This window comes from Muntiacus reevesi, chromosome 1 (assembly GCF_963930625.1).
Source record: "Muntiacus reevesi chromosome 1, mMunRee1.1, whole genome shotgun sequence".
In the NCBI taxonomy this organism is placed as follows: Eukaryota; Metazoa; Chordata; class Mammalia; order Artiodactyla; family Cervidae; genus Muntiacus; species Muntiacus reevesi.
The window spans coordinates 243061489-243086250 of record NC_089249.1 but is presented as its reverse complement, the minus strand read 5'-3'; the positions used below and the strand labels follow the sequence as shown (position 1 = coordinate 243086250).

Genomic DNA, 24762 nt, shown 5'->3' with positions numbered 1-24762 from the left:
GACTGCACTAGTGGGCTCTGACTGTGTGCCTGACTTCTGGAGGTGCCAGACAGCCGTGGGGGCTGTGTCAGGCCAGCAACAGGTGCTCCCACACTGGGAGCAGCACTTGGTCATGAACTAGTCACCTGACCACAGTGCCTGGAGTGCCTCCCCTTCTCGGATCTAAAATGCCCAGGCTGGGTGAAGATTCCCGAAAGCAGGGCAGGAATTCCCTGAGCTCCGCAGTCATGCTGCCTGGGATCGTGAGGCCCTCTTCCATCAGTGGAAAGCCTTGATTTTTTCCAGGTTTAACAATAGATTGTGTGTGTGTGTGACTCGCAGTGCTTGAACTCGAGGTTTTACACGTGGAGAGCTCGCTGAGAGATAGGATCTGTGGGAGTGTGGAAGAAATATTTTAAAATAAAGGTTGAAATGTGAGTAGAACTGGAGTGTCTATTCTTGAATTTACTCTACAGCATTTTTTAGGAATTTATTTTGCAGTGGAAGGAACCTGGGGGTAGGGATTTGCACAGGGTCTTCAGAAACCTGGAGGGACTCATGGGAAGAGCAGGGCAGAGGTAGACCCCATGGATGGGTGTGGCGAGGAGGATGAATGAAATTCAACATGATGAAACACTTTTGTAAGAGCTGTCTAGTTAGTGTGACACAGCAGGACAGACGTGACACAGGTGCCCAGAGGTGACCCCCAGAACTGCTGACCAGGCCTTAGAGGTCACTGCAGCAACATAAGGAAGTGAGGACCTTGGGCTGAAAGAACCAAAACCCAGGTGTCTTGATTTGAGATTCTCTATATCTAAAGCCATGAAAGTGGTTATAAGCAAGCTCCTATGGAGGAAGTGTTTTTGGGGGCAAACTGTTCACTGGTAAGATTTAATCATCCCAGAAAAGACCAAAATCTATGTGCTGGAAAGCAGGGCTTTTGCCAGGTACCCCCAAACTGGAGATGTTGGTTAGGACGGCCACGGAAAAGGCAGGGAGTTTCTGACTGAGGACCCGAGGCAGGGACACAAGCACATTCTTACATCAGAAAACATTTTATTGGACATTTCTGGGGGAATTTATTCCATGCCTGGTGAATTTAGAGTTATGGGCTTGGTTGGGGCCTCAAACAGGTGATTATGGTAATTTAGAGAGAAAGTACCAAGCCATTTCTGTCACAAAGCCATTCCAGTTTGAAAATAATAGTGCATCCTTGTATTTATAGACTGCTGAAGGCTTTCCAAAGTGCTCTCCCATCTATTATCTCATTTGGTCCTTACAACAGGCCAGAGATGTAGCTTGTGGCTCTGCCGTGGGGCTCTGAACAAGAGCTATCCCCTCTCTGGGCTTTAGTTTCCCCAGGGTGGTCCCTGGACCTTCTGGATCAGAATCCCCAGAGAGCTGGATATGATGCTCTGGATATGATATTCCAGGCTCCACCCAGACTGGGAACCTGGACTCTCACTGGGGCAGGGCCCGGGAATCTGCATGCTAAACCTACTTTCCAGGTGATCCTTACGTGCACCAAAATTTGAGAACCACTGGGCTAATATCTCCTAATTCCTCAGCAGTGAGATCCTGCCATCTGAAACACACCTACTCAGCAACTAACAAAATCCTGAAAAAGTATAAAATTCTGATGAGTGGGGAGAAAGCAGTCTGGTATTGGCTGAGTGCATGTGATCATCCAGATAATAACAGCCTCTCAAGGATATAATTAGTGCTCTCGAAATTGGAATATGACTGTTTAATAATTTAAGTGAGATCATCAGGATTAATGAACAGCGGTTGAAATTAAATGTGGGACCATAAATCCCCAGAGACCTGTTACAGTGAGGCAATTATTTATGAACAGCATCCTGAAAAACAGGGGTCTGACTGAGGTTGAAGGCATTTAACTTAGCTCCTCCCGTAAGGGCCATGACTCTTCTGCACTTACGGCAATCCAGGGTCTACATTCAAAGATGTCACCATCCAACTGTATCATAAAGTACGTATTTGTGATCCACAGTCTTCTGTTCCTATATTCCAGTGTTTTCCAAATCTGAGCAGCATTTCAACTTATCAAAATAATCTGAGATGCCTGTTAAGCATGCAGGTTAGGGGACTTCCATGGTGGTCCAGTGGTTAAGAGTTTGCTTTCCAAAGCAGGGGACACAAGTTTGACTCCTGGTTGGGGAACTAAGATCCCACATACTAAGGGGCAACTAAGCCCACGTACAATGCACAACTGTTGAGCCTGAGTGCTGCAACTAAGACCTAATGCAGTCATAAATAAATAAATAATTAGTTTTAAAAAGAATGCAGATTAACACATTATTGGGCCCACCCCAGAACCACAGAATCAGTATCTCTGCTTATGGGTCCTGGTAAATTGTGTTTTAACAAGTTCCTCGGTTGGTGCCAAAAGGGATAAGAGTTAAGAAGTCTTACTTGAACCTAGCTGGGGGACACACTCCAGTTATAGGCTACCTGCCTATGAGGTCACTTTCCTCCTTGGCCACCAGACTGGAGAGTTCTCCTCAGGGTTCTTTCCTTCTGTGGCAACCAGTATCCTCCGGGAAGTCTTTATGGCACTTCTCAGCTCTTTAGGCTCTTTCACATTCTGATTTCATCTAATCTCCACAGGGAGACTGTGAGGTGGATGCGGGTAGCCGAGGACTAGTCATCCTTGTTTCAGAGAACAGCGATGGTAACTCCCACCACCACAAAGGCATCACTACTAACAAGGACCATTACAGACCACTGACCATGTGCCGGGCCCTGCATTATCTCACTTAATTCTCACCTGACCCACGGAAGGGAGGATGGTAGTTACGGCTTTGGGGTTGGGGGTGATAGAAACCCAGGCCCAGCTAGTTCACACAGAAGACGGTGCACTGGCCTAAGGGAGGGAAAAGGGCAGGGGTGGAATGGGGCTCAGCTGGCACCACAGGCCGGCACCCTGGATGAATCACTGTGGCCATGGGGATGGGACAGCACCGGCCAGGTGGATTAGAGCCCTCAGCACGGCTGGGTGGCGTTACTGACTGGCTGTCCCTCAGGATCACAAGGAATGAACAGTAGGCAGAGAGCAGTCCACAAACTGACTACACCCCCACCTTCCTTCAGCTTGAAAGGCCGGAAAGACAGGGTCTGTGTCTACAACAGAGAATACTGGGAGTCAACTCTGCTCAGGAGGAAGGCTTATTTAGAGGTCATCTTCATTCACTCATGAGCTAAAGTACCACCTCTTCTGTCATAAGGCAGCAGAAACATGTTTTCTGGGAAAGGTCAGGGCTGGTCTTCCCTCTCGCCTAGTTAAAACAAATCTGGCTGCTGTGGAGATTTCTGGGAAGGCAATTGAAAGTTTGAGTTTTCCATTAGCAGAGACTGGAGTGCAGTTATTATTTAAAATATTCTAGACCATATATTATGATGGCACACGGAAAAAATTAAGTTTCTTAGAAGACTGGGCAGAAAACAACTTTATAATTCCACCTGTTTTCATCCTCAGCAATGCCCAATAAATCCCATTCACTAGCAGGCACAACAACAAAGGACTCCAATAGACAATAGGAGTTATTAGTTGTTTTGAGATTCCTGGCTGCTCATAAACAATGTGGGCATCTCTGAAGATGTCTGCATTTATGAAGCAAACAAATAAAATTATTTCTTTTTACCATTCGAGGAGGAGCAAGTAGTTTGGTCTTTCAAGGAAAGAACCTGAGTATATACAAGGATCCCAAAGGTTGAAAAAGGCAGTCTTCATCTGTTAATACTTTACATGAATCAACATCCCTAAATAGCACAAGAGGAGAGAATGTTACTAAGGTTTTCCTATGCCTGTTTCTTTATTCTATACAATCATGTGAAAATTACATTTTCATGAGACTCTTCTATTTGAGATAGGAAAGCAGGAGAATAAAAAGAGAAAAAAGAGAAATGAAGCCTTCAATGCCCACAAACACGATATTGATTGACAGTACTGCAATCATCTTTTAATTTTTGGAATAAATAAGAGACATATAAATGTGTGGATCTGGTCTTCCTGATCTTCAGAACTGTCAAGCATTGCCTATTTTGGGCTTCGAAAATTGGTAACATTTTAAGCCTCCGGTGTTTACAGATCTGAAGGTGCCTCTGGATTCAAATCAAACCAAAATTGGCTCTGGAGCTGTGACTGCCTGATAAAGATGTGACTGAACCTTTCAGGGGCTGTAAGTTCTGCAAGGAAGTTGGGAAGAATTGCTTTAAGTATCTTTTGGCAATGAATCTATTTCACTGCTGGCCACTGGAATGGTGTTGGGCAGCAGGTTAGAGTTAATGCCAACTTTTTGGCTGATTTGCTTCATTAACCTGCTAGAATCAATATTATCTAATGGAGCTGGCTAATATTTATGGAACCAAGCAGGACCCTATGGGGCCTTCCCAGGAGAGACCCCCACACCCCCACCATGTCCTCCACCTGCCTCTTATTTGTAGAAACGTTATAGTCTCCCAGGCTTCCCCTGAGTCCCAAAAGACTGGTTCAGGAGTTAATGATTAGGATTTATGAAGATGTAGAAAGTAAGAATACTTGCTGGGCCAAGAAACTGATAACACTTTATACTATAAACCAACCAGAGTCACTGAACTCCCAGTTCCCTGAAAGATACAGATAAACACCTGACACAGATTCCTAAGTTGCTTTTCCAGGAGGCAGATTCCCATCAGAAAACTGCTGACTGCAAGCGCAACCAGACTGGTTGAAACCAGAAGAGGGGTGATGCTTGAAGCTTCATCTTGATGCCAACCCATCTGAGAATTGTGCATGAGCTGACCATGAGCTGACTGTGTACCCTGCAGTTCCCTTCCTCACACTGCCTTCAAAACTTTTATCTCATAACTATCAACTTGAAGGTAGTCTTAGGACATTAGTCTATCACCTTCTCAGGTTGCTGGCCTCCTGAATAAAGCAATTTTTCTTTTTCTACCATTACTTGCCTCCTGCGTGTTGACCTTTTGAGTAGCAAGCAGAGGAACTTGAGCTGCATATCAGACCTGTCCAGTTACATTTATTGTGAATGAAAACAGCAGAACATACTTCTTAGACATATGAATGTGTATCAAATGTCATGACTGAGTACTTCATATCTTTACCAAGAAGATGTTGATTTTACCTAAAAGTTGTTTTATTTAGGGGGTGGGATATGGAGAGGAGGTGAATTCCTTGTACTTGGATTTAAATTTTCTACTAAAGCTTAATTTTCCCATTAGGCAAATAAATGTTGGCTTCTAAGAGGCTCCCCCCAAAATTAGGTGTACTACGTTTAAATTGCTTACCACAGTGTCTGGCACAGTGAGTGCTGTCCAGGTGTAAGCAGCTTTGTTACTATTGATGCTATTGCTTCTTCCCCTTTATAAGACAGACAAAACCAGCTCTTTCAGCCCCCAACTTACTGAGCTGAAAGAAGCTGACAGGAAAAGGACTTGGTTGGTTTGCACTTGATGAAGTTAGGTACTAAGGAACCTCTTACTTTTATTTCAGCCTCAAATCTCATCTCCCTTTAGACTCTGAGCAAATTCATGTCAGACCTAGGCTGGTGGAGAAGCCCAGAAGCTTTCTGAAGACAGACTATGACAGAAGGGGGGCAGCTCTGTGGTTCTCTCCTTGGAGATCTTATTCCAAGGACCTCCAATCACCTGCTTCGTTGGGTTTTGCTTCTCCCCATTACGTTTTTAAGGAACACCAAAACAGTGGAAAAGGTTAGACATTAATCCTCAGGAGACAATCAGGAGAATATCAGCAATTTTGCACAGTTTTGCTGTGGCGAGTTTTTAAAATGTAGAAGGCTTGCCCACCTCAATAGAAGTATCACCTTTCTGAAAATATAACATAGTTATTTTCCACTACAGGAACCATTCTTTACCAAACATCAGAGCTTTTGATGCTTCAGAGGCAAGCAGAGGTATTTATTTGATTTTTTTTTTTTGCTATCCCAGTAAATCATTTATACAGTGCTTGATTCATAAAATCCTGTGTATTTTTTTTAAGATGCACAAAATATCCCATAAACATATCAACTCATGCATGCTGTGTTCTTGCCAGATAGCCACCAAAAGATTTATAGATTTCCCTCATTAAAAAATAATTGATACTCTCTAACAGCTTTAATCTTCTTAGCAGTTTTCTCCTTTGGAGTCTGAGAGAGAAGCATTCAAGATGTTATATGAAAGGAGAAGAGGATAAGAAACCTGTGGATTTCTTAGTGGTAAGACACCCTAGAGACTAATACACGAGAAGTGTGATTCTAAAGGTTACAGAGTCCATTGTGGGAAGGATGGATACCTCCTATGAAATGGGATGACTAACCAGGAGGAGAGTCCTCTAAGGGCAGGTAAGCAGTCTAGGGCACCTCCCACCAATCTCTCAAAGTCTCAGTTTTTTCATCTGTAAGATGGAACTGCTTCCCAACATTTCACGTCTAGGGCGGCCAAGAGAGGGGACATGGGGCAGGCCGAAGTGTGGACTCTTATGCTGCCCACACGTTCTGTTAATTTATGCTTCCCTCCGTGGCGAGCTCTCAGCTACCAGCTGCCCTGCCAGGGAGGCCTGCAGCTCCCTGCCGCTCAGCCTGTCCCTGCATCAGCCAGCTCAGGAGGAACGTGGTGGAGACGGATCCATGTGTGCCCTCTGGATCAGCTTCTCCCAGCAGCACACCTGATATTCTGGGGCTACGTGAACCCTGTCTCTATCTCACAACTGACTCAGAGGAGGAGAGATGTGACAGTCATTTTATAATGACAACGGGAAATAGCTGTAGAAAACTGAGTGGAAGAAACCTGGATACAAAGTGAAACACGACTGTATGTCCACCAAATAAAGCGTGTTGTAAAGGAACTAAACGTAGTTTCACATTGTGGATTATTATCGTCTAGCTAGTAGAAAACAGATGAGCTAGCACTATAGCTGTTGGCACGAGGGATATCTGTGATACATTAATGGGGGCAAAAAGAAGAGCAGTGTGTACAGGTTGATCCCATTAAAAGGGGAAGAGAAGAAACCAGTGAAGATTAGGGGCAAAAGTTCTAGAGTCAGAATGCATGGTTTTTAAAAATTTTTTTTTAACTTCTTCCTTTTTATTTACATGCCTTTTTAAAAAATTTTAACTTTTTATTTTACTGAAGTATAGGCATTCAACAATGTGGAGACCGTTTCAGGTGGAGAGCAAGGGAACTCAGCCATACACATACACGTACCCATTCTCTTCCTCCCAGGATGCATGGTTTTAAACCACAGCTCTGCCTCATTGATCTAAGCAGACTGGCCATTTACTTAACCTCCTTGTATCTCAATTTTCTCATCTGCAAAATGGGGATAAAATATTACCTATTTTAAGTAGAAAAAGGAGGTTTTAAGATCATGGAGTTCAGTAGCTTTCTCACTGGGAATGACAGAAGCCACACTAGTGCTGAAGTGATGAATAGGTGAATGCACTGAGCGCAAATGCTCAATAAATATTTGTTTTTGTTACTACATGTTAGTATGATGAAGCAGAGTGGTCCAGAAGGATGCACACCACACTTACTGACATGGATTACTTCAGATGGGCTGCAAGAAGGTGGGGTGGGGGTGTTGGGAGGGTATGAAAAAGAAAATGGAACTGAACAGAAACTGGGAACCAAAGAAGACATTCAGATGACAGGTTATATGTTCAATAGCAAATGTCACAAGGAAGTGCATATCCAAACAGTAAGAAACCATTACACACCTGTGAGACTGGCAAAAATCCAACACAGTGACAACACCAAACATGGACAAAGATCTGGGGCAGCAAGAACTCACGCTCACTGTTGTGGGAATGAACCCTGAAGACAGTTTGGCAGGTTCCTACACTAAACATATTCTTACCATATGATCCAGCAATCACCTTCCTTGGTATTTAACTAAGTAAGCTGAAAACTTAAGTACACACAAAAAACCTGTACAATGATGTTTACCTACCTGCCTCCTGTGAAACCTGAATGCAGGTCAAGAAGCAATAGTTAGAACTGGACATGGAACAATGCACTGGCTCAAAATTGGAAAAGGAGTACATCAAGGCTCTATATTGTCACCCTGTTCACTTAACTTATATGCAGAGTACATCATGCAAAATGTCAGGCTGGATGAAGCAGAAGCTGGAATCAAGACTGCCAGGAGAAATATCAACAACCTCAGATATGTAGATGATGGCACCCTTATGGCAGAAAGTGAAGAGGAGCTAAAGAGCCTCTTGATGAAGGTGAAAGAGGAGAGTGAAAAAGCTAGCTTAAAACTCAACATTCAAAAAACGAAGATCATCCATCTGGCCCCATCACTTCATGGCAAATAGATGGGGAAACAATGGAAACAGTGACAGACTTTATTTTCTTGGACTCCAAAATCACTGCAGATGGTGACTGCAGCCATGAAATTAAAAGATGCTTGCTCCTTGGAAGAAAAGCCATGATAATCCTAGATAGCATATTAAAAAGTTGAGACATTACTTTGTCCACAAAGGTCTGCATTGTCAAAGCTATGGTTTTTCCAGTAGTCATGTATGGATTTGAGAGCTGGACCATAAAGAAGGCCGAGTGCTGAAGAATTGATGCTTTTGAACTGTGGTGTTGAGGAAGACTCTTGAGAGTTCCTTGGACTCAAGGAGATCAAACCAGTCAATCCTAAAGGAAATCAGCCCTGAATATTCATTGGAAGGACTGATGCTGAAGCTCCAATGCTTTGGACACCTGATACCAGGAGCCAAATCATTAGAAAAGACCCTGATGCTGTGAAAGATTGAAGGCAGGAGGAGAAGGGGATGACACAGGATGAGATGGCTGGATGGCATCACTGACTCGATGGACACAAGTTTGAGCAAGCTCTGGGAGATGGTGAAGGACAGGGAAGCCTGGCGTGCCGCAGTTTATGGGTGCAAAGGGTTGGACATGACCGAGCGACTAAACAACAACAACAACAACAAAAATTCATAACTGCCCAAACTTGGAAGCTACCAAGATGCCCTTCAGCAGGTAAATGGATAAATAAATGGTGGTACATTCAGACAATAGACTATTATTCAGCACTAAAAAGAAATGAGCTACAGGGTATAAAAAGACATGGGAGGACATTAAATGCATATTACTAAGTCAAAGAAACTAATCTGAACAGACTGCATACTGTATGATTCCAATTACATTAGACATTGTAGAAGAGGCAAAACTATGGAGACAGTAAAAAGGTTAGTGGGTGCCAGGGGTTAGGAGGGAGGGAGAGATGAAAAGGCAGAGCACAGAGGATTTTTACGGCAGTGAACTACTCTGTATGATGTTCTAATGGTAGATATACGTCACTATACATTTATCCAAATCCACAGAATATATAATACCAAGAATGCACCTTAATATAAACTATGGGTTTTGGGTGATAATGATGTGTTGATACAGCCCATCCATCGTAACAAATCTACCCCTCTGATGCAGGTGAAGGACACTGAGGAGGGTGTGGGTGTGGGGGGTATGTGTGCAGTAGGTGGAAGGGTGGATGGGAGCTCTCTGTGCTTTCAGCTTAATTTTGATGAGAACCTAAAGTTGCTCTAAAATATAAGGCCTATTTAAAAATAACCACTGGGAGAAGCCTAAGTGTTAACAGTAATTGCCTCCAGGTGAGGAGGTGACAGATGGCTCTTTCTGCACTTTCCACATTTCCACCTTGACTTCTAGCCTGTGCTCACGCTGTTCCCTCTGCCTGGAACATTCTCCTCGCTCCCCTACGCTGAGGGGCAGTATCTACTCATCCCTTAGGATCGAGTTTAGCTGGGATTTTCTCCAGGAATTCTTCTCTGATTTTCTCCATGTTCAACAGTGCCTGGACCTCCAGCAAGGGGCACATGTTCCATGATCTTATGACTGCTCCTTACCCTGTCTGTCTGTCCTGCTGAGTGTGAGCCTTAGAAGAGATGTCTATTTCCTTCTCATTGTAGCCCCAGCACCTACTGCAGCGACAGGCATAGAGTCATTTTATGAATTTTCTGAATATATGAATATGAATGAGATCAGGACAACTGTACAGAAACAACAAAATGAGCAGCAGAAAACTCAAGGTGAAAAGAACCTGAACAATATAGTGAAAGTGGGGAATGGCCATCCCGACGGTTGTGGTGGCCCTGGAAACAAACCAGGGCTGCGAGAGAGATGACAAGAAATGAGGAACAGACAGACGCTCATGGGCCTGTGTCAAGAGTGAGACACTGCAGTGCAAATCAGGTCAGTGCAAGTGGATCTCCTTATGTGCATCACAACAGGACTGACCTGGTGTGACAGCGTAGGTAAGAGGTAAAAAGCTCATGGTGGAAAGAAGACCTTGGACCCTGGTCTCAATTTCGAGAGTCTCTACCACACGCATTAATGGGCCCCACAATGTCCATATGCCCTCCAGCACCAATCACTGCCAACAATCTGTCAACAGTTCCGCAAATGCTTAAGAACCTCCTCTGAGGGAACCCTGTACTGTGTATGTTTTTGTTTGCTGCTGGGGAGCTGAGTTGGGGGAAATGATGTCAATAAGACCGCATCACAGACTTTTGTTTCTGCACCTCATCATTCCAGGAGGCACACAGTTCATCCAAAGACAATAATGCCTTCTATGACTACATATCCTATTTTTTTTGGAAAACCAATACTGTTTGGAAATAAGACGGGGAAGGAGAATAGAAGGGAAAAAATGAACAAAGACCCTTTTTGTTTTTCCGAATAAAGATTTCCTATGCAGGCAGTGCAATCTGGAGGCAGGCCTGCCACCCTCCCCCCTCATCTCTCTCTCCCACTGGAGAAAAAGCACCTCTGTGTCCTCCTAATCCTCAAGGAAGCACCCACATTAGAGAAGCTTCTGGAGCCCCCTGTAAACTCCACAGCACTCTATTTGCAAGCAAGGCCGGGATGATTCCAGTCTGCTTTTGCTCTAGTCCCCAGTGCTGCCTGCACAAAGCTCTGGATCTTATTTCAAGAATTCATCTCCAATTTTGTCTCCTACCCAAGGTCTCGACCCTCAGCTGAATTACAATTAGTTGCCCTGAGGATCCTGGAAGAGGCTCATTTCAGAGGAAAATGCCTTCTGCCAGGCAGTGCCAATCGAGCCCGTAGTTAGCATCTATGAATTTCAACTCTAAAGAACTGCCTCTGCTCACGTGGCCCAGAGAAATTTGTCTTTCACGATGGCCCATATTTGCCATACTTTAGACAGGCTTCTCTATAATGCTGAAATTGTTTCTCCCAAATCTCATTTTTGAAACAATCACTGCTGAGTAAGTTTTCTTCCCAAGCTGCCTTGAGAATTTCTTCTTAAAATAAGAAGAATTATTGCTTTTCTGAAGAACGGAGGTTGCAAAATCTGACAGCCAGTGTGCAGGACTGAGGGGCGGGAGGTAAGAGTTCTCTTCTGGGTTCTGTGCCCAAGTCACTAAGAAAAAAGGGCAACAATCAAGGGGCCTCGGTTCTCATTCCCATCTGTGACATGGGACAGTGTTCATCTCTCTCTTACTAGGCTTTGGGAATGGTACTGCATTCAATTCATACTTTTGGTCTCTCGAGAAACAGATGCACTTGGAGAATGCCAGGCTTATAAAATTCACCTTTTCTTTCCCAAGTTTGTTTCATACAGAAGGTGAGGTGAGGGGGATAAGGCTGTATGGGGAACCTAGGTTCTCATCCCTCCTCTGCAGCCAGCTGGCCACATGCTCTTGGTGAACTCGGTCCACTGCTCCAGGACTCAGCCTCCCATCTGTACAAGGAAAGGCTGAGTTACAGCTGTGATTTTCACACATTTTTAAGCAGCGGAGCTCTTCTTAGCAAATAGTTTTTCACAAAATCAAGGACAGACCCTGCCAGGAGAGGTATGTGAACCCCACCTGCACCTGCAAGGTTCTCCACAGCCCTCACAGTGCTCCCTGAGGCATCCCTGGGCCCCTTCCTGCATAGAGGCACGTGCTCCAAGCCAGAGTCTTCTCCCTCAGAGGTTGTCATCAAGGAAAAATGAGATAATACATGTTTCTGGCCCATAGAAGTGGTTCTTAAAACAGTGAATAGATGGGAAGACAATTTAGGCTGAAGGTGGGACAATAGCACATTTGTTTAGTGTTTTACAATTTGCAAAGTCGTTTCACCCATGGAAAGGCGGAGACCGGACCTTGACGTCTATACATTTATCCCTGACTCCCCCTCTGACAAACCAGTCATAAACAATGTTAACAACAGTAACGATAATCCCAGGGTTAAATGTTTATTTCTGATGTTCACTTTGTTCCATGTACTGTCCTAACCACTTCACATATATTAACCCATTTAATAGTCATGACCCCCAAGAGGTAGATTCCATTTCATTGATGAGGCAACTGAAGCAGAGAAGTTGAGTGACTAGGTAAAGGTCACAGAGCTAGTAAGTGCCAGGGCCAGGAGCAAAGCTGCAACTATTGCTAAAGAATGGTGCTACAGAGACACAGAGACCCACCTGCAGGAGACCTCGCAGACCTCACTTCAGGGACATAAATAAAGCTCATATAATAGATGCTACTGTAACCATGGCAGAAGTGCTAAGGGACAGAGAAAGGAGCTCTGATAATTCACTCGTCAAACATGTATTAAGCACCTACTGTATGCCTAAGGAGCTGAGAATGTGTGGTGAACAAGACTGACCGGGTGGACTCATCTCTCAGAATGTGGAGTCCAGTAGGGTAAACACGCGACAGGTCCATGTTTATACATACAATGCTCACATGTTATACTTATTGGTATTTTAATTCTGCTGTGATAAGATCAAAGAAGGAAAATTAAAGGGCCCCCTGAGAATGAGTGTATGTCAAGAGTGAGGGAAGAATTAGAGGTAATAAGAACTGAATGTAAGATGTGTGTATGTTTGAGTATGTATACACGCACACATATACATATATGCCAGGTAATTAGGGGTGCAGTATTAAAATGTGGCACAAGAAACTCAACTTTTGATTATTCTGGATAATTCTGGATAAAAATAACATTATTTATTATTATTATTAGGCTCCTCTTCACTACTTGTTAGTGCCCCTACTAAGAGGTGAGAAAAGGAAAGGGCTTCGCTTGATTTTACTGCAAGTGGTAAAAGCTCTGATGCAAAGAATAAGCATAGACCATTGGCTGGAGGACAAATTCTTCTTGGATTTCATTTGTGGCTCCAACTCTGTGTCTCACAAACCCATGAGTGAGACTCAGTGAAGAGGCTCTACAATGTGGTCCAGAGGTTAAGATAATGTGCATGGGGCCAGGAAGACATGGTTTGTTCACTGTGTTACCACCCAAGAGCTGTGGGACCAAGGGCAAGTCACTTAACCTCTATGAGTCTCAGTTTTCACATCTGTAAAATGGGGTGGCAGATATTGTAGGTGGGTTGACCTGATGCCTTCTCTAATTCACTTTTCCTTTTCCTATCTCTACCATAAAGAGGCCCAGAATCAGAACACTCACCTTCCCAGCTACCCTTGCCAATATGGGTGCCCAAATGTCAGAGTTCTGGCTCAGAATCACTGGGGAGACTTTGCATTCTGAATAAGAAGGCAAAATCTTCAAAGGAAGGGGTTTTGTTCTCTTTGCCCTTCCTCCACCTTCTTGCCTGAAAGGTAGACTTCCCAGAGGTACAGCAGCCATTTTATGACCATGAGGATGGGGAAACAGGAAGAGAGAATAAGTCTTGTTCTCCAATGAAAGACTTGAGCAGCTGTGCCAACCCTGGACCTCTTTATGAGATGAGTGAATAAATGAATAACCCCCTTTGTTGAGCTGTTAGCTAAATTTCTCTGTTACTTGCAGTTTAATGCATTTTTACATTGATACAAACGGGATAAAAACAGAACCCGCTTCCTGGTGACTGGTAACTACATCTCAGTTGGTCCCATGAAGTCAGTCCCAGGCTAAGTGAGATAACGTGCGTTCAGTGCCAGGTTCACGGCCTGGCACGGAGCAAGTATCAGCACACATGGCCATATGCTAGTGCTGCTGAAGAAGGGAAAACCCACCATCCCTTCGGCAAGTCACGGAGCAGAGCATGGAGGGCGGGAAGCTGGGTGAAAGGGGCCCTACCTCGGTCACTGAAGTCATCCACGAGCACAATCTCGGCAATCAGCTCCGGGGGTGAGCGGTTCAGCACGCTGTGGACGGTGCGCAGGAGGGAGGACCAGCCCTCATTGTGGAAGGGGATGATGATGCTGGTGTTGGGGAGCGTCTCCAGGTAGCGTTTGCTTTTGCAGCTAGAGGGAGACACAGGAGATGAAGAGGACAGGTTCAGCTCTCAGGCTGCACAGAGAACTCAGGCTGATGGTTCAGCTCACTGCAATTCCTGCTTCCTCTCCAAGCGTCTAGGGACTGAGGGAAAGCTGCGGACACCACGGTCACTTCAGAACTGTCTTCTGCTTGGCATCCCAGCACGCATAAACACACACACGTACATCCACATAGACACACACACACACACATGATCCCCCAGCTCTGTACATGAAAATTACGAAACAACAGCTCCCAGCGGTGAAGGAGCAGCACTGGGGTTTGGTGTTTACATGCACTAACTTGTTTGTACCTCAGTTGTGATAGGAACATGGCTGTTCATCTTCATGATTCCATGTGGCGGCCAGCCCTTCCATAGCACTCTTGCCTCTTTCCCCACCCCTTGCACAAGTTCCTCTCCATGGAGGAAAAGCCATGTATCCATGAACTTGGAAGAATAAACTGGGTCCCCTTTGCTCTCCACCAGCCCTGTGGTAAGCCTGAGGGTGGAAGGCCCTGTTCCCTGGGCCTTTCATATCATGGTAACTCTCCAAGGAATTAACATAGTTACTCAGTATCAGAAAATATCTAGCTGATGTTCAAACTTCCCTGACTGTTCTGTATCTTTTTAAAGCTGGTTGTTAAAAACCAGGATCAAGGCAAGGCTGACCTAGTGCCTCTAGGTGCTGTGTCTCCTAGTCTCTTTTCCCCTTACCCTTTATTTTGTTTAGGAAACCCAGCCATCTGCCCTGGACTATTTCCCCCAGTCTTCACTTTGCTTTCTTCACTGCTGTGGTGTCTCTCAACATGTTCCTCTATCTGCTCTACATTGGCTCCTGTAAACTGGTAGTGGGACCTAGAGGCTTGACCTGATTTGACGAGAATATTCTTTCTGGCAGCCTCTTCATGGGTACTTGTGGGTAGCAAAAAAGACCCAGCATAGTCAAAAATACATAAAATAAAATTCTACTTAGTCATGGTGCATAATCCTTATATGTTGCTTATATAATCCTTATATATTGGTTTGCTAGTATTTTGTTGAGGATTTTTACATCTATATTTATAAGGGAAACTGGTCTGGAGTTTTCTCAGGCTTTTGTCTGGTTTTACATTTTAACTCTTTTGCTAAAAATCAGGGTTCTTAGCATCAACATTACTAGGCTGCTTTTCCCTATAATAATAGTTTTAGAAAAACAATACCAATATTATCGCTAACAACATGATGATAGAAAATTTAAGAATCTTTTCGTCTTTCATTTCTTTTCATTGTTGGGGTATGTTTCAATAGAGATATTAGAGATTTTCCCAGGGCCCAGAAAAGAGGAGCTGAAGACCAGGCAGGCCCAGAGGGAATGACAAAACTATCCACCTTGTGCCGGTCTCTGGCACAAGGAGTGGAAGTTGGGAGCAAGGATGTAAAAGGCTTCATGCAAGGGGTTTCCACAAGGCTGCTAAGAAGTTTTTTTTGGGAAACTTGTGACATCTAGGACAATGAACATAACAAGACAATATCTCCTTTTGTATGCCACTGCAATCCACTGTCTAAATAAGTCAGGGTCTCCTTGCAACTTACTGGTGGTCCAGTGGTTAAGAATCCATCTGCCAATGCAGGGGACATGGGCTCAGTCCCTGGTCTGGGAAGATCTCATATGCCATGAGGCAACTAAGCCTGTGCACCACAACCTACAGAGCCTGTGTGCCTTAGAGCCCGTGTTCCACAGTAAGAGAAGCCACTGCAAAGAGAAGCCTGCACCACAACCACAGAATATCCCCTACTCACTGCAACTAGTAAAAGCCCACACACAGCAACAAATACCCACCAAGGCCAAAAATAAACAAATAAATAGACAGTAAAGGGACTGGTAGATGGAGAGAGAGATGAATGTGTATGTGATAAAATCATTAGAGGAAAGTTAATCACAGGATCTAGAGAGTAGAAACATGAGTGTCCTGTGTGCAATTCTTTCAAGCTTTCCGTATGTTTGATAATTTTCAGAAAGAAGCGTTGGGAGGAAAAAACAGGTCAGGGTCAACGGTCTCCTTAGCTTTAAATCCTACCTCTGCTAGAGGCATCAAGGGAAGCTGGGGGGCGGGACAGGGCAGGACTGACCTTGTGGTATCTGGCTATGAGCCCAGTTTCAGCTGCATGGACAGGGTGCCCCTAATTCTGGCAGTCCAGTTTTGATGAACAGTTCAGTCTCTCTTTCTACTTGCAATCTCTGGACTTCTTTTATACCTCTTCCTGTTCATCCATCTGGCTGGACTGCTTTTATCGAGGCCCCACACAGCCTTCCTCCACCCCTTCCCCCACTTCTCTAACGCCTTTGATCATTTCAGCCAGCCTTCTGGGGAAACCTTCTTCAACTTCATTATGTTGGTCTTCACCAATAAAGGAAAGCATCTCTTCTTAAAAAGCCCTTTCCGTTAATTTGTCTGAGTCCTCTGTGGCCAAGAAAGGTGCTATCTAGTTTTCTATAAAAGTTCCTGCCTTCCATCCAATTTCACAGGAGGCTCACTCGATTGAAGCAGGGTTGGAAGGGGGGTTAGCTGTAATAAACCGCCTGAAGTCCACGGAGAGAAATACAATAGAGCTATTACCCAGCAGAGAGCCCTGGCTTTCTTGAACCCCAAAGTTGGGCCCCACAGTCTATGGGTAGACACACCACCATATACTAAAGGAAGCAGACAGAGCCATAACAGACTAAATTCACTTCTAATTTAACCCAATCTGGAATTAAAGATTATTCAGAATTTAAAAAAAGGCTCAGACTTGATTATGCGCTTTTTTTAGGGGGGAGGGGTGGTTTACTCTTTTTCTCCTTCTTCTATTCACCTACTCATTTATTTACTAAATAAACACAAAACAGCATTTTGGCATGGGCACTCAACATTAGTTTGGTCCCAGTTTAGTAGAGTTTCTTGGTTTAAATAGAAAATTATGTGACATGTTGAAATAAATCTCTCCAGTATCTCACAGGAAATGTGGTTCCACGGACTTGCCCAGAGGCCACGCCCCTGCTGGGAGTTCATGGGAGAAGCCCCCATTCTCCTCAGATCGCAGCAGACACAGGGGGAGTGGGGGTGGCAGGGAGGAGGAAGAAGGCCCTCCTGTGAAGTCCCCACCTTAGTTGTCCCTTTAAGACCTGTCTGTGTGTTGTGTCTCAGATCTCAACACTGGATGGTAGCACACCCGGTCCTTTTGTGTGTGATAAACAGGAAGTACCCCTTCACCTGATGGCCTTCAGAGAGTGGTCTCTGGCAAGGGGAAGCCAGGGCCCTGCTCCCAATGCAAAGAGGCTGGTTTCGGCTCTGACCAGACAGTAATAATCTCGGCCCTCCCCTGGTTCACCGTGCCTGAGGGTTTACCGAACACCCTCCCTTCTCTTGTCTCCAAGCTGTATCAACCCCTGGGAGGGAGACAAATGGGGCAGTGCTAACCCCATTCTTCACCTGGGGAAAATGGAGCCCTGAGAGGAAAGTGACTTGGGCCCCAGACTCAAATCTAGAGTGTATGTACCTAAAATAATGCTTATAATATCTTTCCTGATGACAAAAGTGGTAACTGCTCAGAATAAAAAGCTGGAAAACACCGAAAGGCTAGAAGACAACTGCTAAGGCCGGCAACATCCTGACACCAGCGGCTGACCTCCGTGAAACATGCAGGGCGTCTTCCTCAGCGCTCTTCTATGAACATACATTTGTTTCTACAACATGGCACACGGCACACTGACTTGATGGCTCTAGGTCCCCGTGGGCTCCCAGATACAGTGTGGCCTCCTGAGATGCCGGAAAGAGGCCCCTGGGGGCAGGAGAGGGCAGAGCGACGCCCTCACGAAGCTCAAAGCAGGGACATGTAACACATCACACGACATCAATGGCGATGCCCTCATGGCTCCGTATTTCTGGTCTCAGAAGACACCATAGAGGAAGAGGTCCCTGTGCGTTTCAAACCTGACTATGAGCTGAATGCAAAATATCCCACCCCTTGCCCAAGCACCTCTTCCATCATGATTCACAGTCTAATGAGGTCCCAACCCTGACAGGACAAAGTTTAGTTAGACATGCACAGCATGAGAACAAAGAGGCATGGCCAGGGGTGTCCCCTAACACACTTGGAAATGGTGAAGAGAGTAGAAATAAAGTGAATGTCCATCAGTGGGGACATAATAAATAAATGATGAAAAATTCAAACTATAGAGTACTGATAGCAGTTAAAAATAAGGTAGAAGATGACAATGATGATAATGGACTATATCTGCTAAGGGTTTCTCAATATGTCAGGCAAGGTTGTAAGCACTTTATATGCATTAATTATTTAATTGTCACAATGCTCTTGCAAGGTAGAGCATCATTAGGGGAATGATGGGAATATCATTATTCCCATTACAATGAGGAGGAAACAAGGCAGAGGTCAAACAGTTGGTAATGGCTGGAACCTAGACTTAAAGCCATCTGCCCTGTATACATAAATATTTTTACAGGGAGAGTATACTATTAATTGCACAGACAAAAAGAAGAATGAAGAGATTAAAAAACAAAAACCAAGGAAACTGTAGGAGACTGAAGTCCTGGTCTGGTTTCTGCTCTGCCATGCAACACGCCAAGTCACTTCTTGCCAATCCCAAGTTCCTCTTATGTTGGTAAGGGAGCTGGACAAAGTAAGTCTGGCATGCCCGCTCTGTATTCCTTCTCCTTCTTTTGGTAAGAGCATCCTGATTTCCCTTGGGGAATCTCCCACCCTGTGATTCCACAGGGCTTGAGAGAAGTCCTTGTCTTGCCTTGAGGGTGGGCTAGAGAGCCTGGCTCAGCCAACTGCAGCTCCCCAGCCCCATGGTCGTTTGAGGGGTGGGCACTCGCAAACCAGAACAAACTGTGGCTGAGACAGCTGGGAGAGAGGGAAGCTTTTTTTTTTCCTGTAAATGAACATGGAAGGATGGAAGTCTGGTCTGCCTGAGGCCACCATACAGACTGTTCTCTATGTTAAAATGAAGTTAGCAGAACAGAAAATAGAGCCAAGAGAGAGGTTCCTACTAGCATCATTCAGGGACCTAGGTCCAGGTATGGCTGAAGCCAAGCTCTACTCCTGGCCTTTTCAGTTACATGAGTCAATACACTGTTTTTTCTTCAATCAGTTTGAGTTAGACTTCTGTCAGTTGTAACTATTGGGTTGGCCAAAAAGTTCGTTCAGTTAGGTAATATGTTGTTCAATACACTTCTTGATGATAATGAAAAATGTGTCTTTTATTTTTACTTAAAACCGAATGAATTTTTTGCCAACCCAACATAAGACTCTTGCTTATGTAGCTAAATAATCTCTAAGCCCCTTCAGCCACATGCATCTGTTTTGGACCTGAGGATGCTTTTGAAGGACAGAAGCAGAAACCGTTCCCAGGTATCCTCTCTGACCTGAAGGGGGCAGCCTCTCTCCTGCTGCAGGAAGAGAACTTTGTTCACTCACTGACTAGGAGAAAGTGGCCTGGACAGAGAGCTGTGGTGGGGAATGGGAAGCAGAGAGAGGACTCATCTATGACTGAGCAGCCCCCAGTTTAATATTCCCTAAAGGCTTCTGAGCCCTTGGGCATGAAGATGAATCTAATATACTGGCCCTTAAGATGCACCCTCAGGGCTTAATGCTGGAGCACTAGAATTAAAAAAAAAAAAAAAGAAAGAAATCAAAATCAAAGGGAAGCATTTCAAAAATATCTTTGAGTCAACCTTGAAAAAGAACAATCCAATTATTCTGAAGGGAACTATACTAAATATATATATATATAACATATATATATATATATATATATATTTTTTTCCCCCCCCAGGGGAGCAAAGGAGACATAGACATAGAGAACAGACTTGTGCATACAGTGGGGGAAGGAGAGAGTGGGATGATTTGAGAGAGTGGCACTGAAACACATACATGACCATAGGTAAGATGCACAGCCAGTGGGAATTTGCTGTAGGATGCGGGAACCCAAACTTGGTGCTCCATGACAGCCTGGAGGGGTAGGATGGGGTAAGGGGTGGGAGGGAAGTTCAGGAGGGAGGGGACATATGTATACCTATGGTTGATTCATGTGGATGTATTGCAGAAACCAACACATTATTGTAAGTAATTACCCTCTAATTAAAAATAAAAAATGTAACTCCCTAACACTGGACACTGGAGAAGGTAATGAATGGCACCCCACTCTAGTACTCTTGCCTGGAAAATCCCATGGAGAGAGGAGCCTGGTAGGCTGCGGTCCATGGGATCGCTAAGAGTCGGACACGACTGAGCGACTTCACTTTCACTTTTCACTTTCACACATTGGAGAAGGAAATGGCAACTCACTCCAGTGTTCTTGCCTGGAGAATCCCAGGGACAGGGGAGCCTGTTGGGCTGCTGTCTATGGGGTCACACAGAGTCGGACACGACTGAAGTGACTTAGCAGCAGCAACAGTGGACACTATCCACTGCCGAGAGGCAGAAGCAGAGCCTGGACCCAAGGGCAGCTAACCCATTGACTTGTCTGTGGTTGATGGTTTAGCAAGAAATCTGTGTCCAACTGGGGTTAACCAGGTCAATCAAATTCTCTTTCTTGGGTACACAACCTTGACATATAGAAAGGCAGTCCCAGAGATAATGAGAAGAGCAGACACAGAGCTATATGGGGAAAAGCTAAGGCCTCTTAACAGAGGGATCCAGAAATTTCTGCTGCTGACATCTTAAGAAAACCTGGTGGTTGGATTTAGAAAGTCCTTCCTATTTCAGGCCCTGAGAGACAGATCATTGCCACAGCTTCCCCGGCTCCTCCTGGAGAGCCTAGCTGGCTTTTTCCACATTCCCGCTTCCCCTTATTGCCCTTGTCTCCTTGTAGAGGATTCCCCATTAACTGAAGTAATCGTGCAGCCGGTAAAAAGCTTATTCCCTGGAGTAAAAAACAAGCATCCAGACACTGTACTAGAACTAGATGAAGTGTTCTTCATTTTTCTTTATAACTTTGAAAAGAATGGACTCTTTTAGAATTAAGATTTCTAACTTCTCCAGAAAAATCACTAACATGGAAATCTGGACTTCCAGGTATGGACACTAAGACTGCTGGGGCACGCTGTTACTGTTTCACATGATGAGCAATGCCGTGTCAATACTGGGCCAGCCGGGTTACCGTGACACCACGAAAATTACCTGGAGACCACCGCATTCACCACCGCGATGCTCTGCACACTACAGACAGCAAACTGTCCTTCAATGATTACAAGGGTGAGTCTTTTTTTAAAGGAATGATCATTCAGAAAATCCTGTGGAGTAACTCTATTGTTTCAGAGTTCCCAGTGCTTGCACTCTTAGATAAACAATCTTCTAGAAATGGGCAACATTTTAGCCATTTCTCACAGCACCTAACTCAACATGCCTTCCTCCACCAAACAGATGTCTAGATGAGGCTTGTTGAGAGCTGATTTGTATGTTTTGGGGGTGGTAGAAGATAGCATCTTTCCGGATTGAGGAACAAGGCAAAGGCACTGCTCCCAGGCTATGTGCACAGCTTCAATGGGAAAAGTCAATGAGAAGAACTGAATATGAAGGTTGGGTTTGCACTCTTAGTTTTGCAGATGAGGAAACTCAGGTCCATAATAGGGAGGGACCCTCCCAGGGTCACAGAGTGAGACAGCAAAACCATATATCAAATAGTGGGTACTTTATAAGGAGGAAACTACAGGGAGGGGGTATAAGCTGAAGAGACCCTCAAATCTGGGTTCAAGTCTAGCCTTAGTTACTTAGCAGGGGGTCACTTTGCGAAGGTCATGGCCTCCCTATGCCTGTTCCCACATGGGTAAAATGGGGCTATAACTCCTCCCTAATTAAGGCTGTCCCAGGGAATAATAGAGACAGCATATGTGAATGCGCCTGATGCAGCATCTGGCTCAGAAAACTGATTCTCCACCTCCCCGAGGCCGCAGTGTAGGTCATTTCCCAGCACATGGTTTAGGTTCAAAATTCTGAAATTCTCCCTTCTCTATTTTGTATGTAGAAGACAGTCCCTCATAATACAACAGTCTCAGAAAGACTATGTCTTATGGGCTCTGGAGCCCCCAAGAAGCTTTGTGAAAGTTATAAATAGCTCCAGGCTCTGGAACAAAAGGAAGAAACTGGGTCTTCGTGGGCGGAGTGTGCAAAGCTCTTGCCCTTCATCTTCATCATCCCTCCAGACGCAGGTCTGTGGCCTCTCCCGGCACACTGACAGCAAGCCTTCCCTCGGCAGCAGGGGCTTGGCTCCCCAGCCCTCCGCTCTCACTCTGCAGGGGATAAGACAGGGGTGTGTTTCTCTTTAACAGTCTGGCTGGAACCAGAGGAGCTGGAAAATGAGTGCAACAACATGTGCCAAGGCTGACAACTTTATAAAGGTCCTTTTCCGTTCAAGGCAGGCTTTACTGCACCCACCTGCTCTTCCCTCCTCTCAACAGTTTAGAGAATCCCAAAGGTTATTCGTGTTAATTACGCACCTCTGCACCACCAGTTCGTCACCAGTTTTGTGCCCTCCTAACCTTCCTGAGACTGCAAATACAAGCAATATTTAAAGATCTTGGTTTGTGCAGTTCTGGCTTCTCCCTTTGAACTCACATTTTGGAAAACCTTTGCTCAGATCAGATCTAGTTTCGAGATAGGTGTAAAAACAACAACAATAACAATAACAAAAACAATTCTTTTAAGTACATAGCAAAATCCAACAGTTTCTTCACTCAGTTTTCCTACATGCTAAAACTGATCCTTCTGCAAATATAACACGCAGTGTGTACCAAGCACTCAAACTTTAAACATGGGCTGACAGCAGGAAGGAGGAACTCTGGTTATCAATGCGGTATGTGAGGTCAAGATGCCTGGAACTGTCAGCATGAAATAACAAACCATAAGGACCACACCTCCCCTTAGATGCCAGATGCCAGGTGAACATAGTTATGGAGGAAAAGGGCTTTAATGTCAAGATTCTTCATGATTCATGAAACGAGAAAAGAAGGAACCAAACTGAAGGAAACATGTTCACGGATGTTTTTGCCTAGGTTTCCAGAATGGAAACAACCTGTATGCCTGTCAACAAAGGAATGTTTGAATTGATGAGATTCCTGAGTAATATTACACAGCTATTAGAAATGTCCTGGAGATGTGATCATAGTGAAAAAGTTAGAATAAAATACATATAGTGTAACCACATTTTTGTGGGGGGGGAACCCCAAACCAAAAACCCCCAAAGCTTTTGCTATGTCTATATATGTTACAGAAACAAATGAAAAAAATCTACAGAATGCTAAACTGTTAACATTCTCTACCAGGCAGATTTCGGGTTGGAGGCGGGTGGCAGTACTATTGAATTCATCCCCCAAAAAAGGTGTGGAGAAAGAGGCTTATAACCAGGTGGGAGTTCCATTCTGGTTTCTGTAACAGTGCTCCTAAGTGAGCTGCTTTGCCTGTCTTATCATCATGCTGCCCTCGATAGCATCTTAATGAAGGGAGAGAATTGATAATTGCCTTTATCTTCCAGTCATTATTCTCTTTTTCCTTAAATTTCTGCGAGGCCAATACCACTTAGAAATCAAACCCATCTCTGTAACCACTTTCACCAAGGGCAATTTATCTGCTCCTGGACAAGCATCTGTTACCTTCAGCAGAGGGAGTGAACAGCAACTCAAGTAGTGTCTGGGCTGCGTCCATTTATCTAGCCAACCTTGCTCACTACACCTGGCCCAAGAACCTTCACGCACAAAGGATTTGAATTTAAAAATGTCTCCTTCCTTCCCCATGAGGAATGGGTCTCAGTCTTAGCAGAAGGAGCATAGACTAGGATCCAGGTTTGAGTCTCCTGTGCCTCCTATGGACCATGTGAACTGGAGCAGAGAACTCACCTTCCCTGAGGTTCAGTACATGCATCTGTAAAATGGACCAGACAGCCCCTCTAGACATCCATGATTTCAGAGAGGCCAGAATCTCAGAAAGAGTTGTGACAGAGTTTTTGTAAATGACAAGATGATGTTGAAACATAAAGGAGGGAAAAATATCATCACCCCAAACCTCAAAGTGGGCACAGGTGAGCTGAGAGGCTGATGGGCCCCTCAGCACAAGGCTTGGCACACAGGCACCTGGATAAATGGCAGGCATTGTTATTGTTCATGGAGGATGCAGCATCCATTTCAAGAAGACTTGGAAAATGCATCCGTTTGCAGAAATGATAAAAGAACACAAATCACACAGCAGCTCACGTGGACGCTGAGTGGTTTTCGCCCAGCATAAATCGTCAGGGATACAGGCCCATTTGATTTTCAGTTGACAGGCAGCCATTTTTGTGTGTAAGCCATTTATCTCTGTAATTTCAACACAAGGGCTGAATTCACTGAGCTCTGTTTTAAAAATTACAGAAAAGAAGTCAATTTGTGAAATGTTATTGGCTGCCATTTCATCTTAAGATGTATGAGCACCTTTAAATCCCAATATTAGGTCTGATGGATCAATAATGGTTGTCGTGGAAGGAACACTATTGTTCAGAAGAGAGA

General features: G+C 44.6%; 1 protein-coding gene across 1 annotated transcript in view; it reads right to left on the bottom strand.

Annotated features, from left to right (window-relative positions):
* The window catches only part of GALNT10 (polypeptide N-acetylgalactosaminyltransferase 10), a 214704-nt gene that overhangs the window by 77730 nt on the left and 112212 nt on the right, over positions 1-24762 (bottom strand). The window contains exon 4 of the mRNA XM_065918970.1: positions 14065-14231. Coding sequence (XP_065775042.1) covers positions 14065-14231 — 167 coding nt within the window. The remainder of the gene's footprint in view (positions 1-14064; positions 14232-24762) is intronic.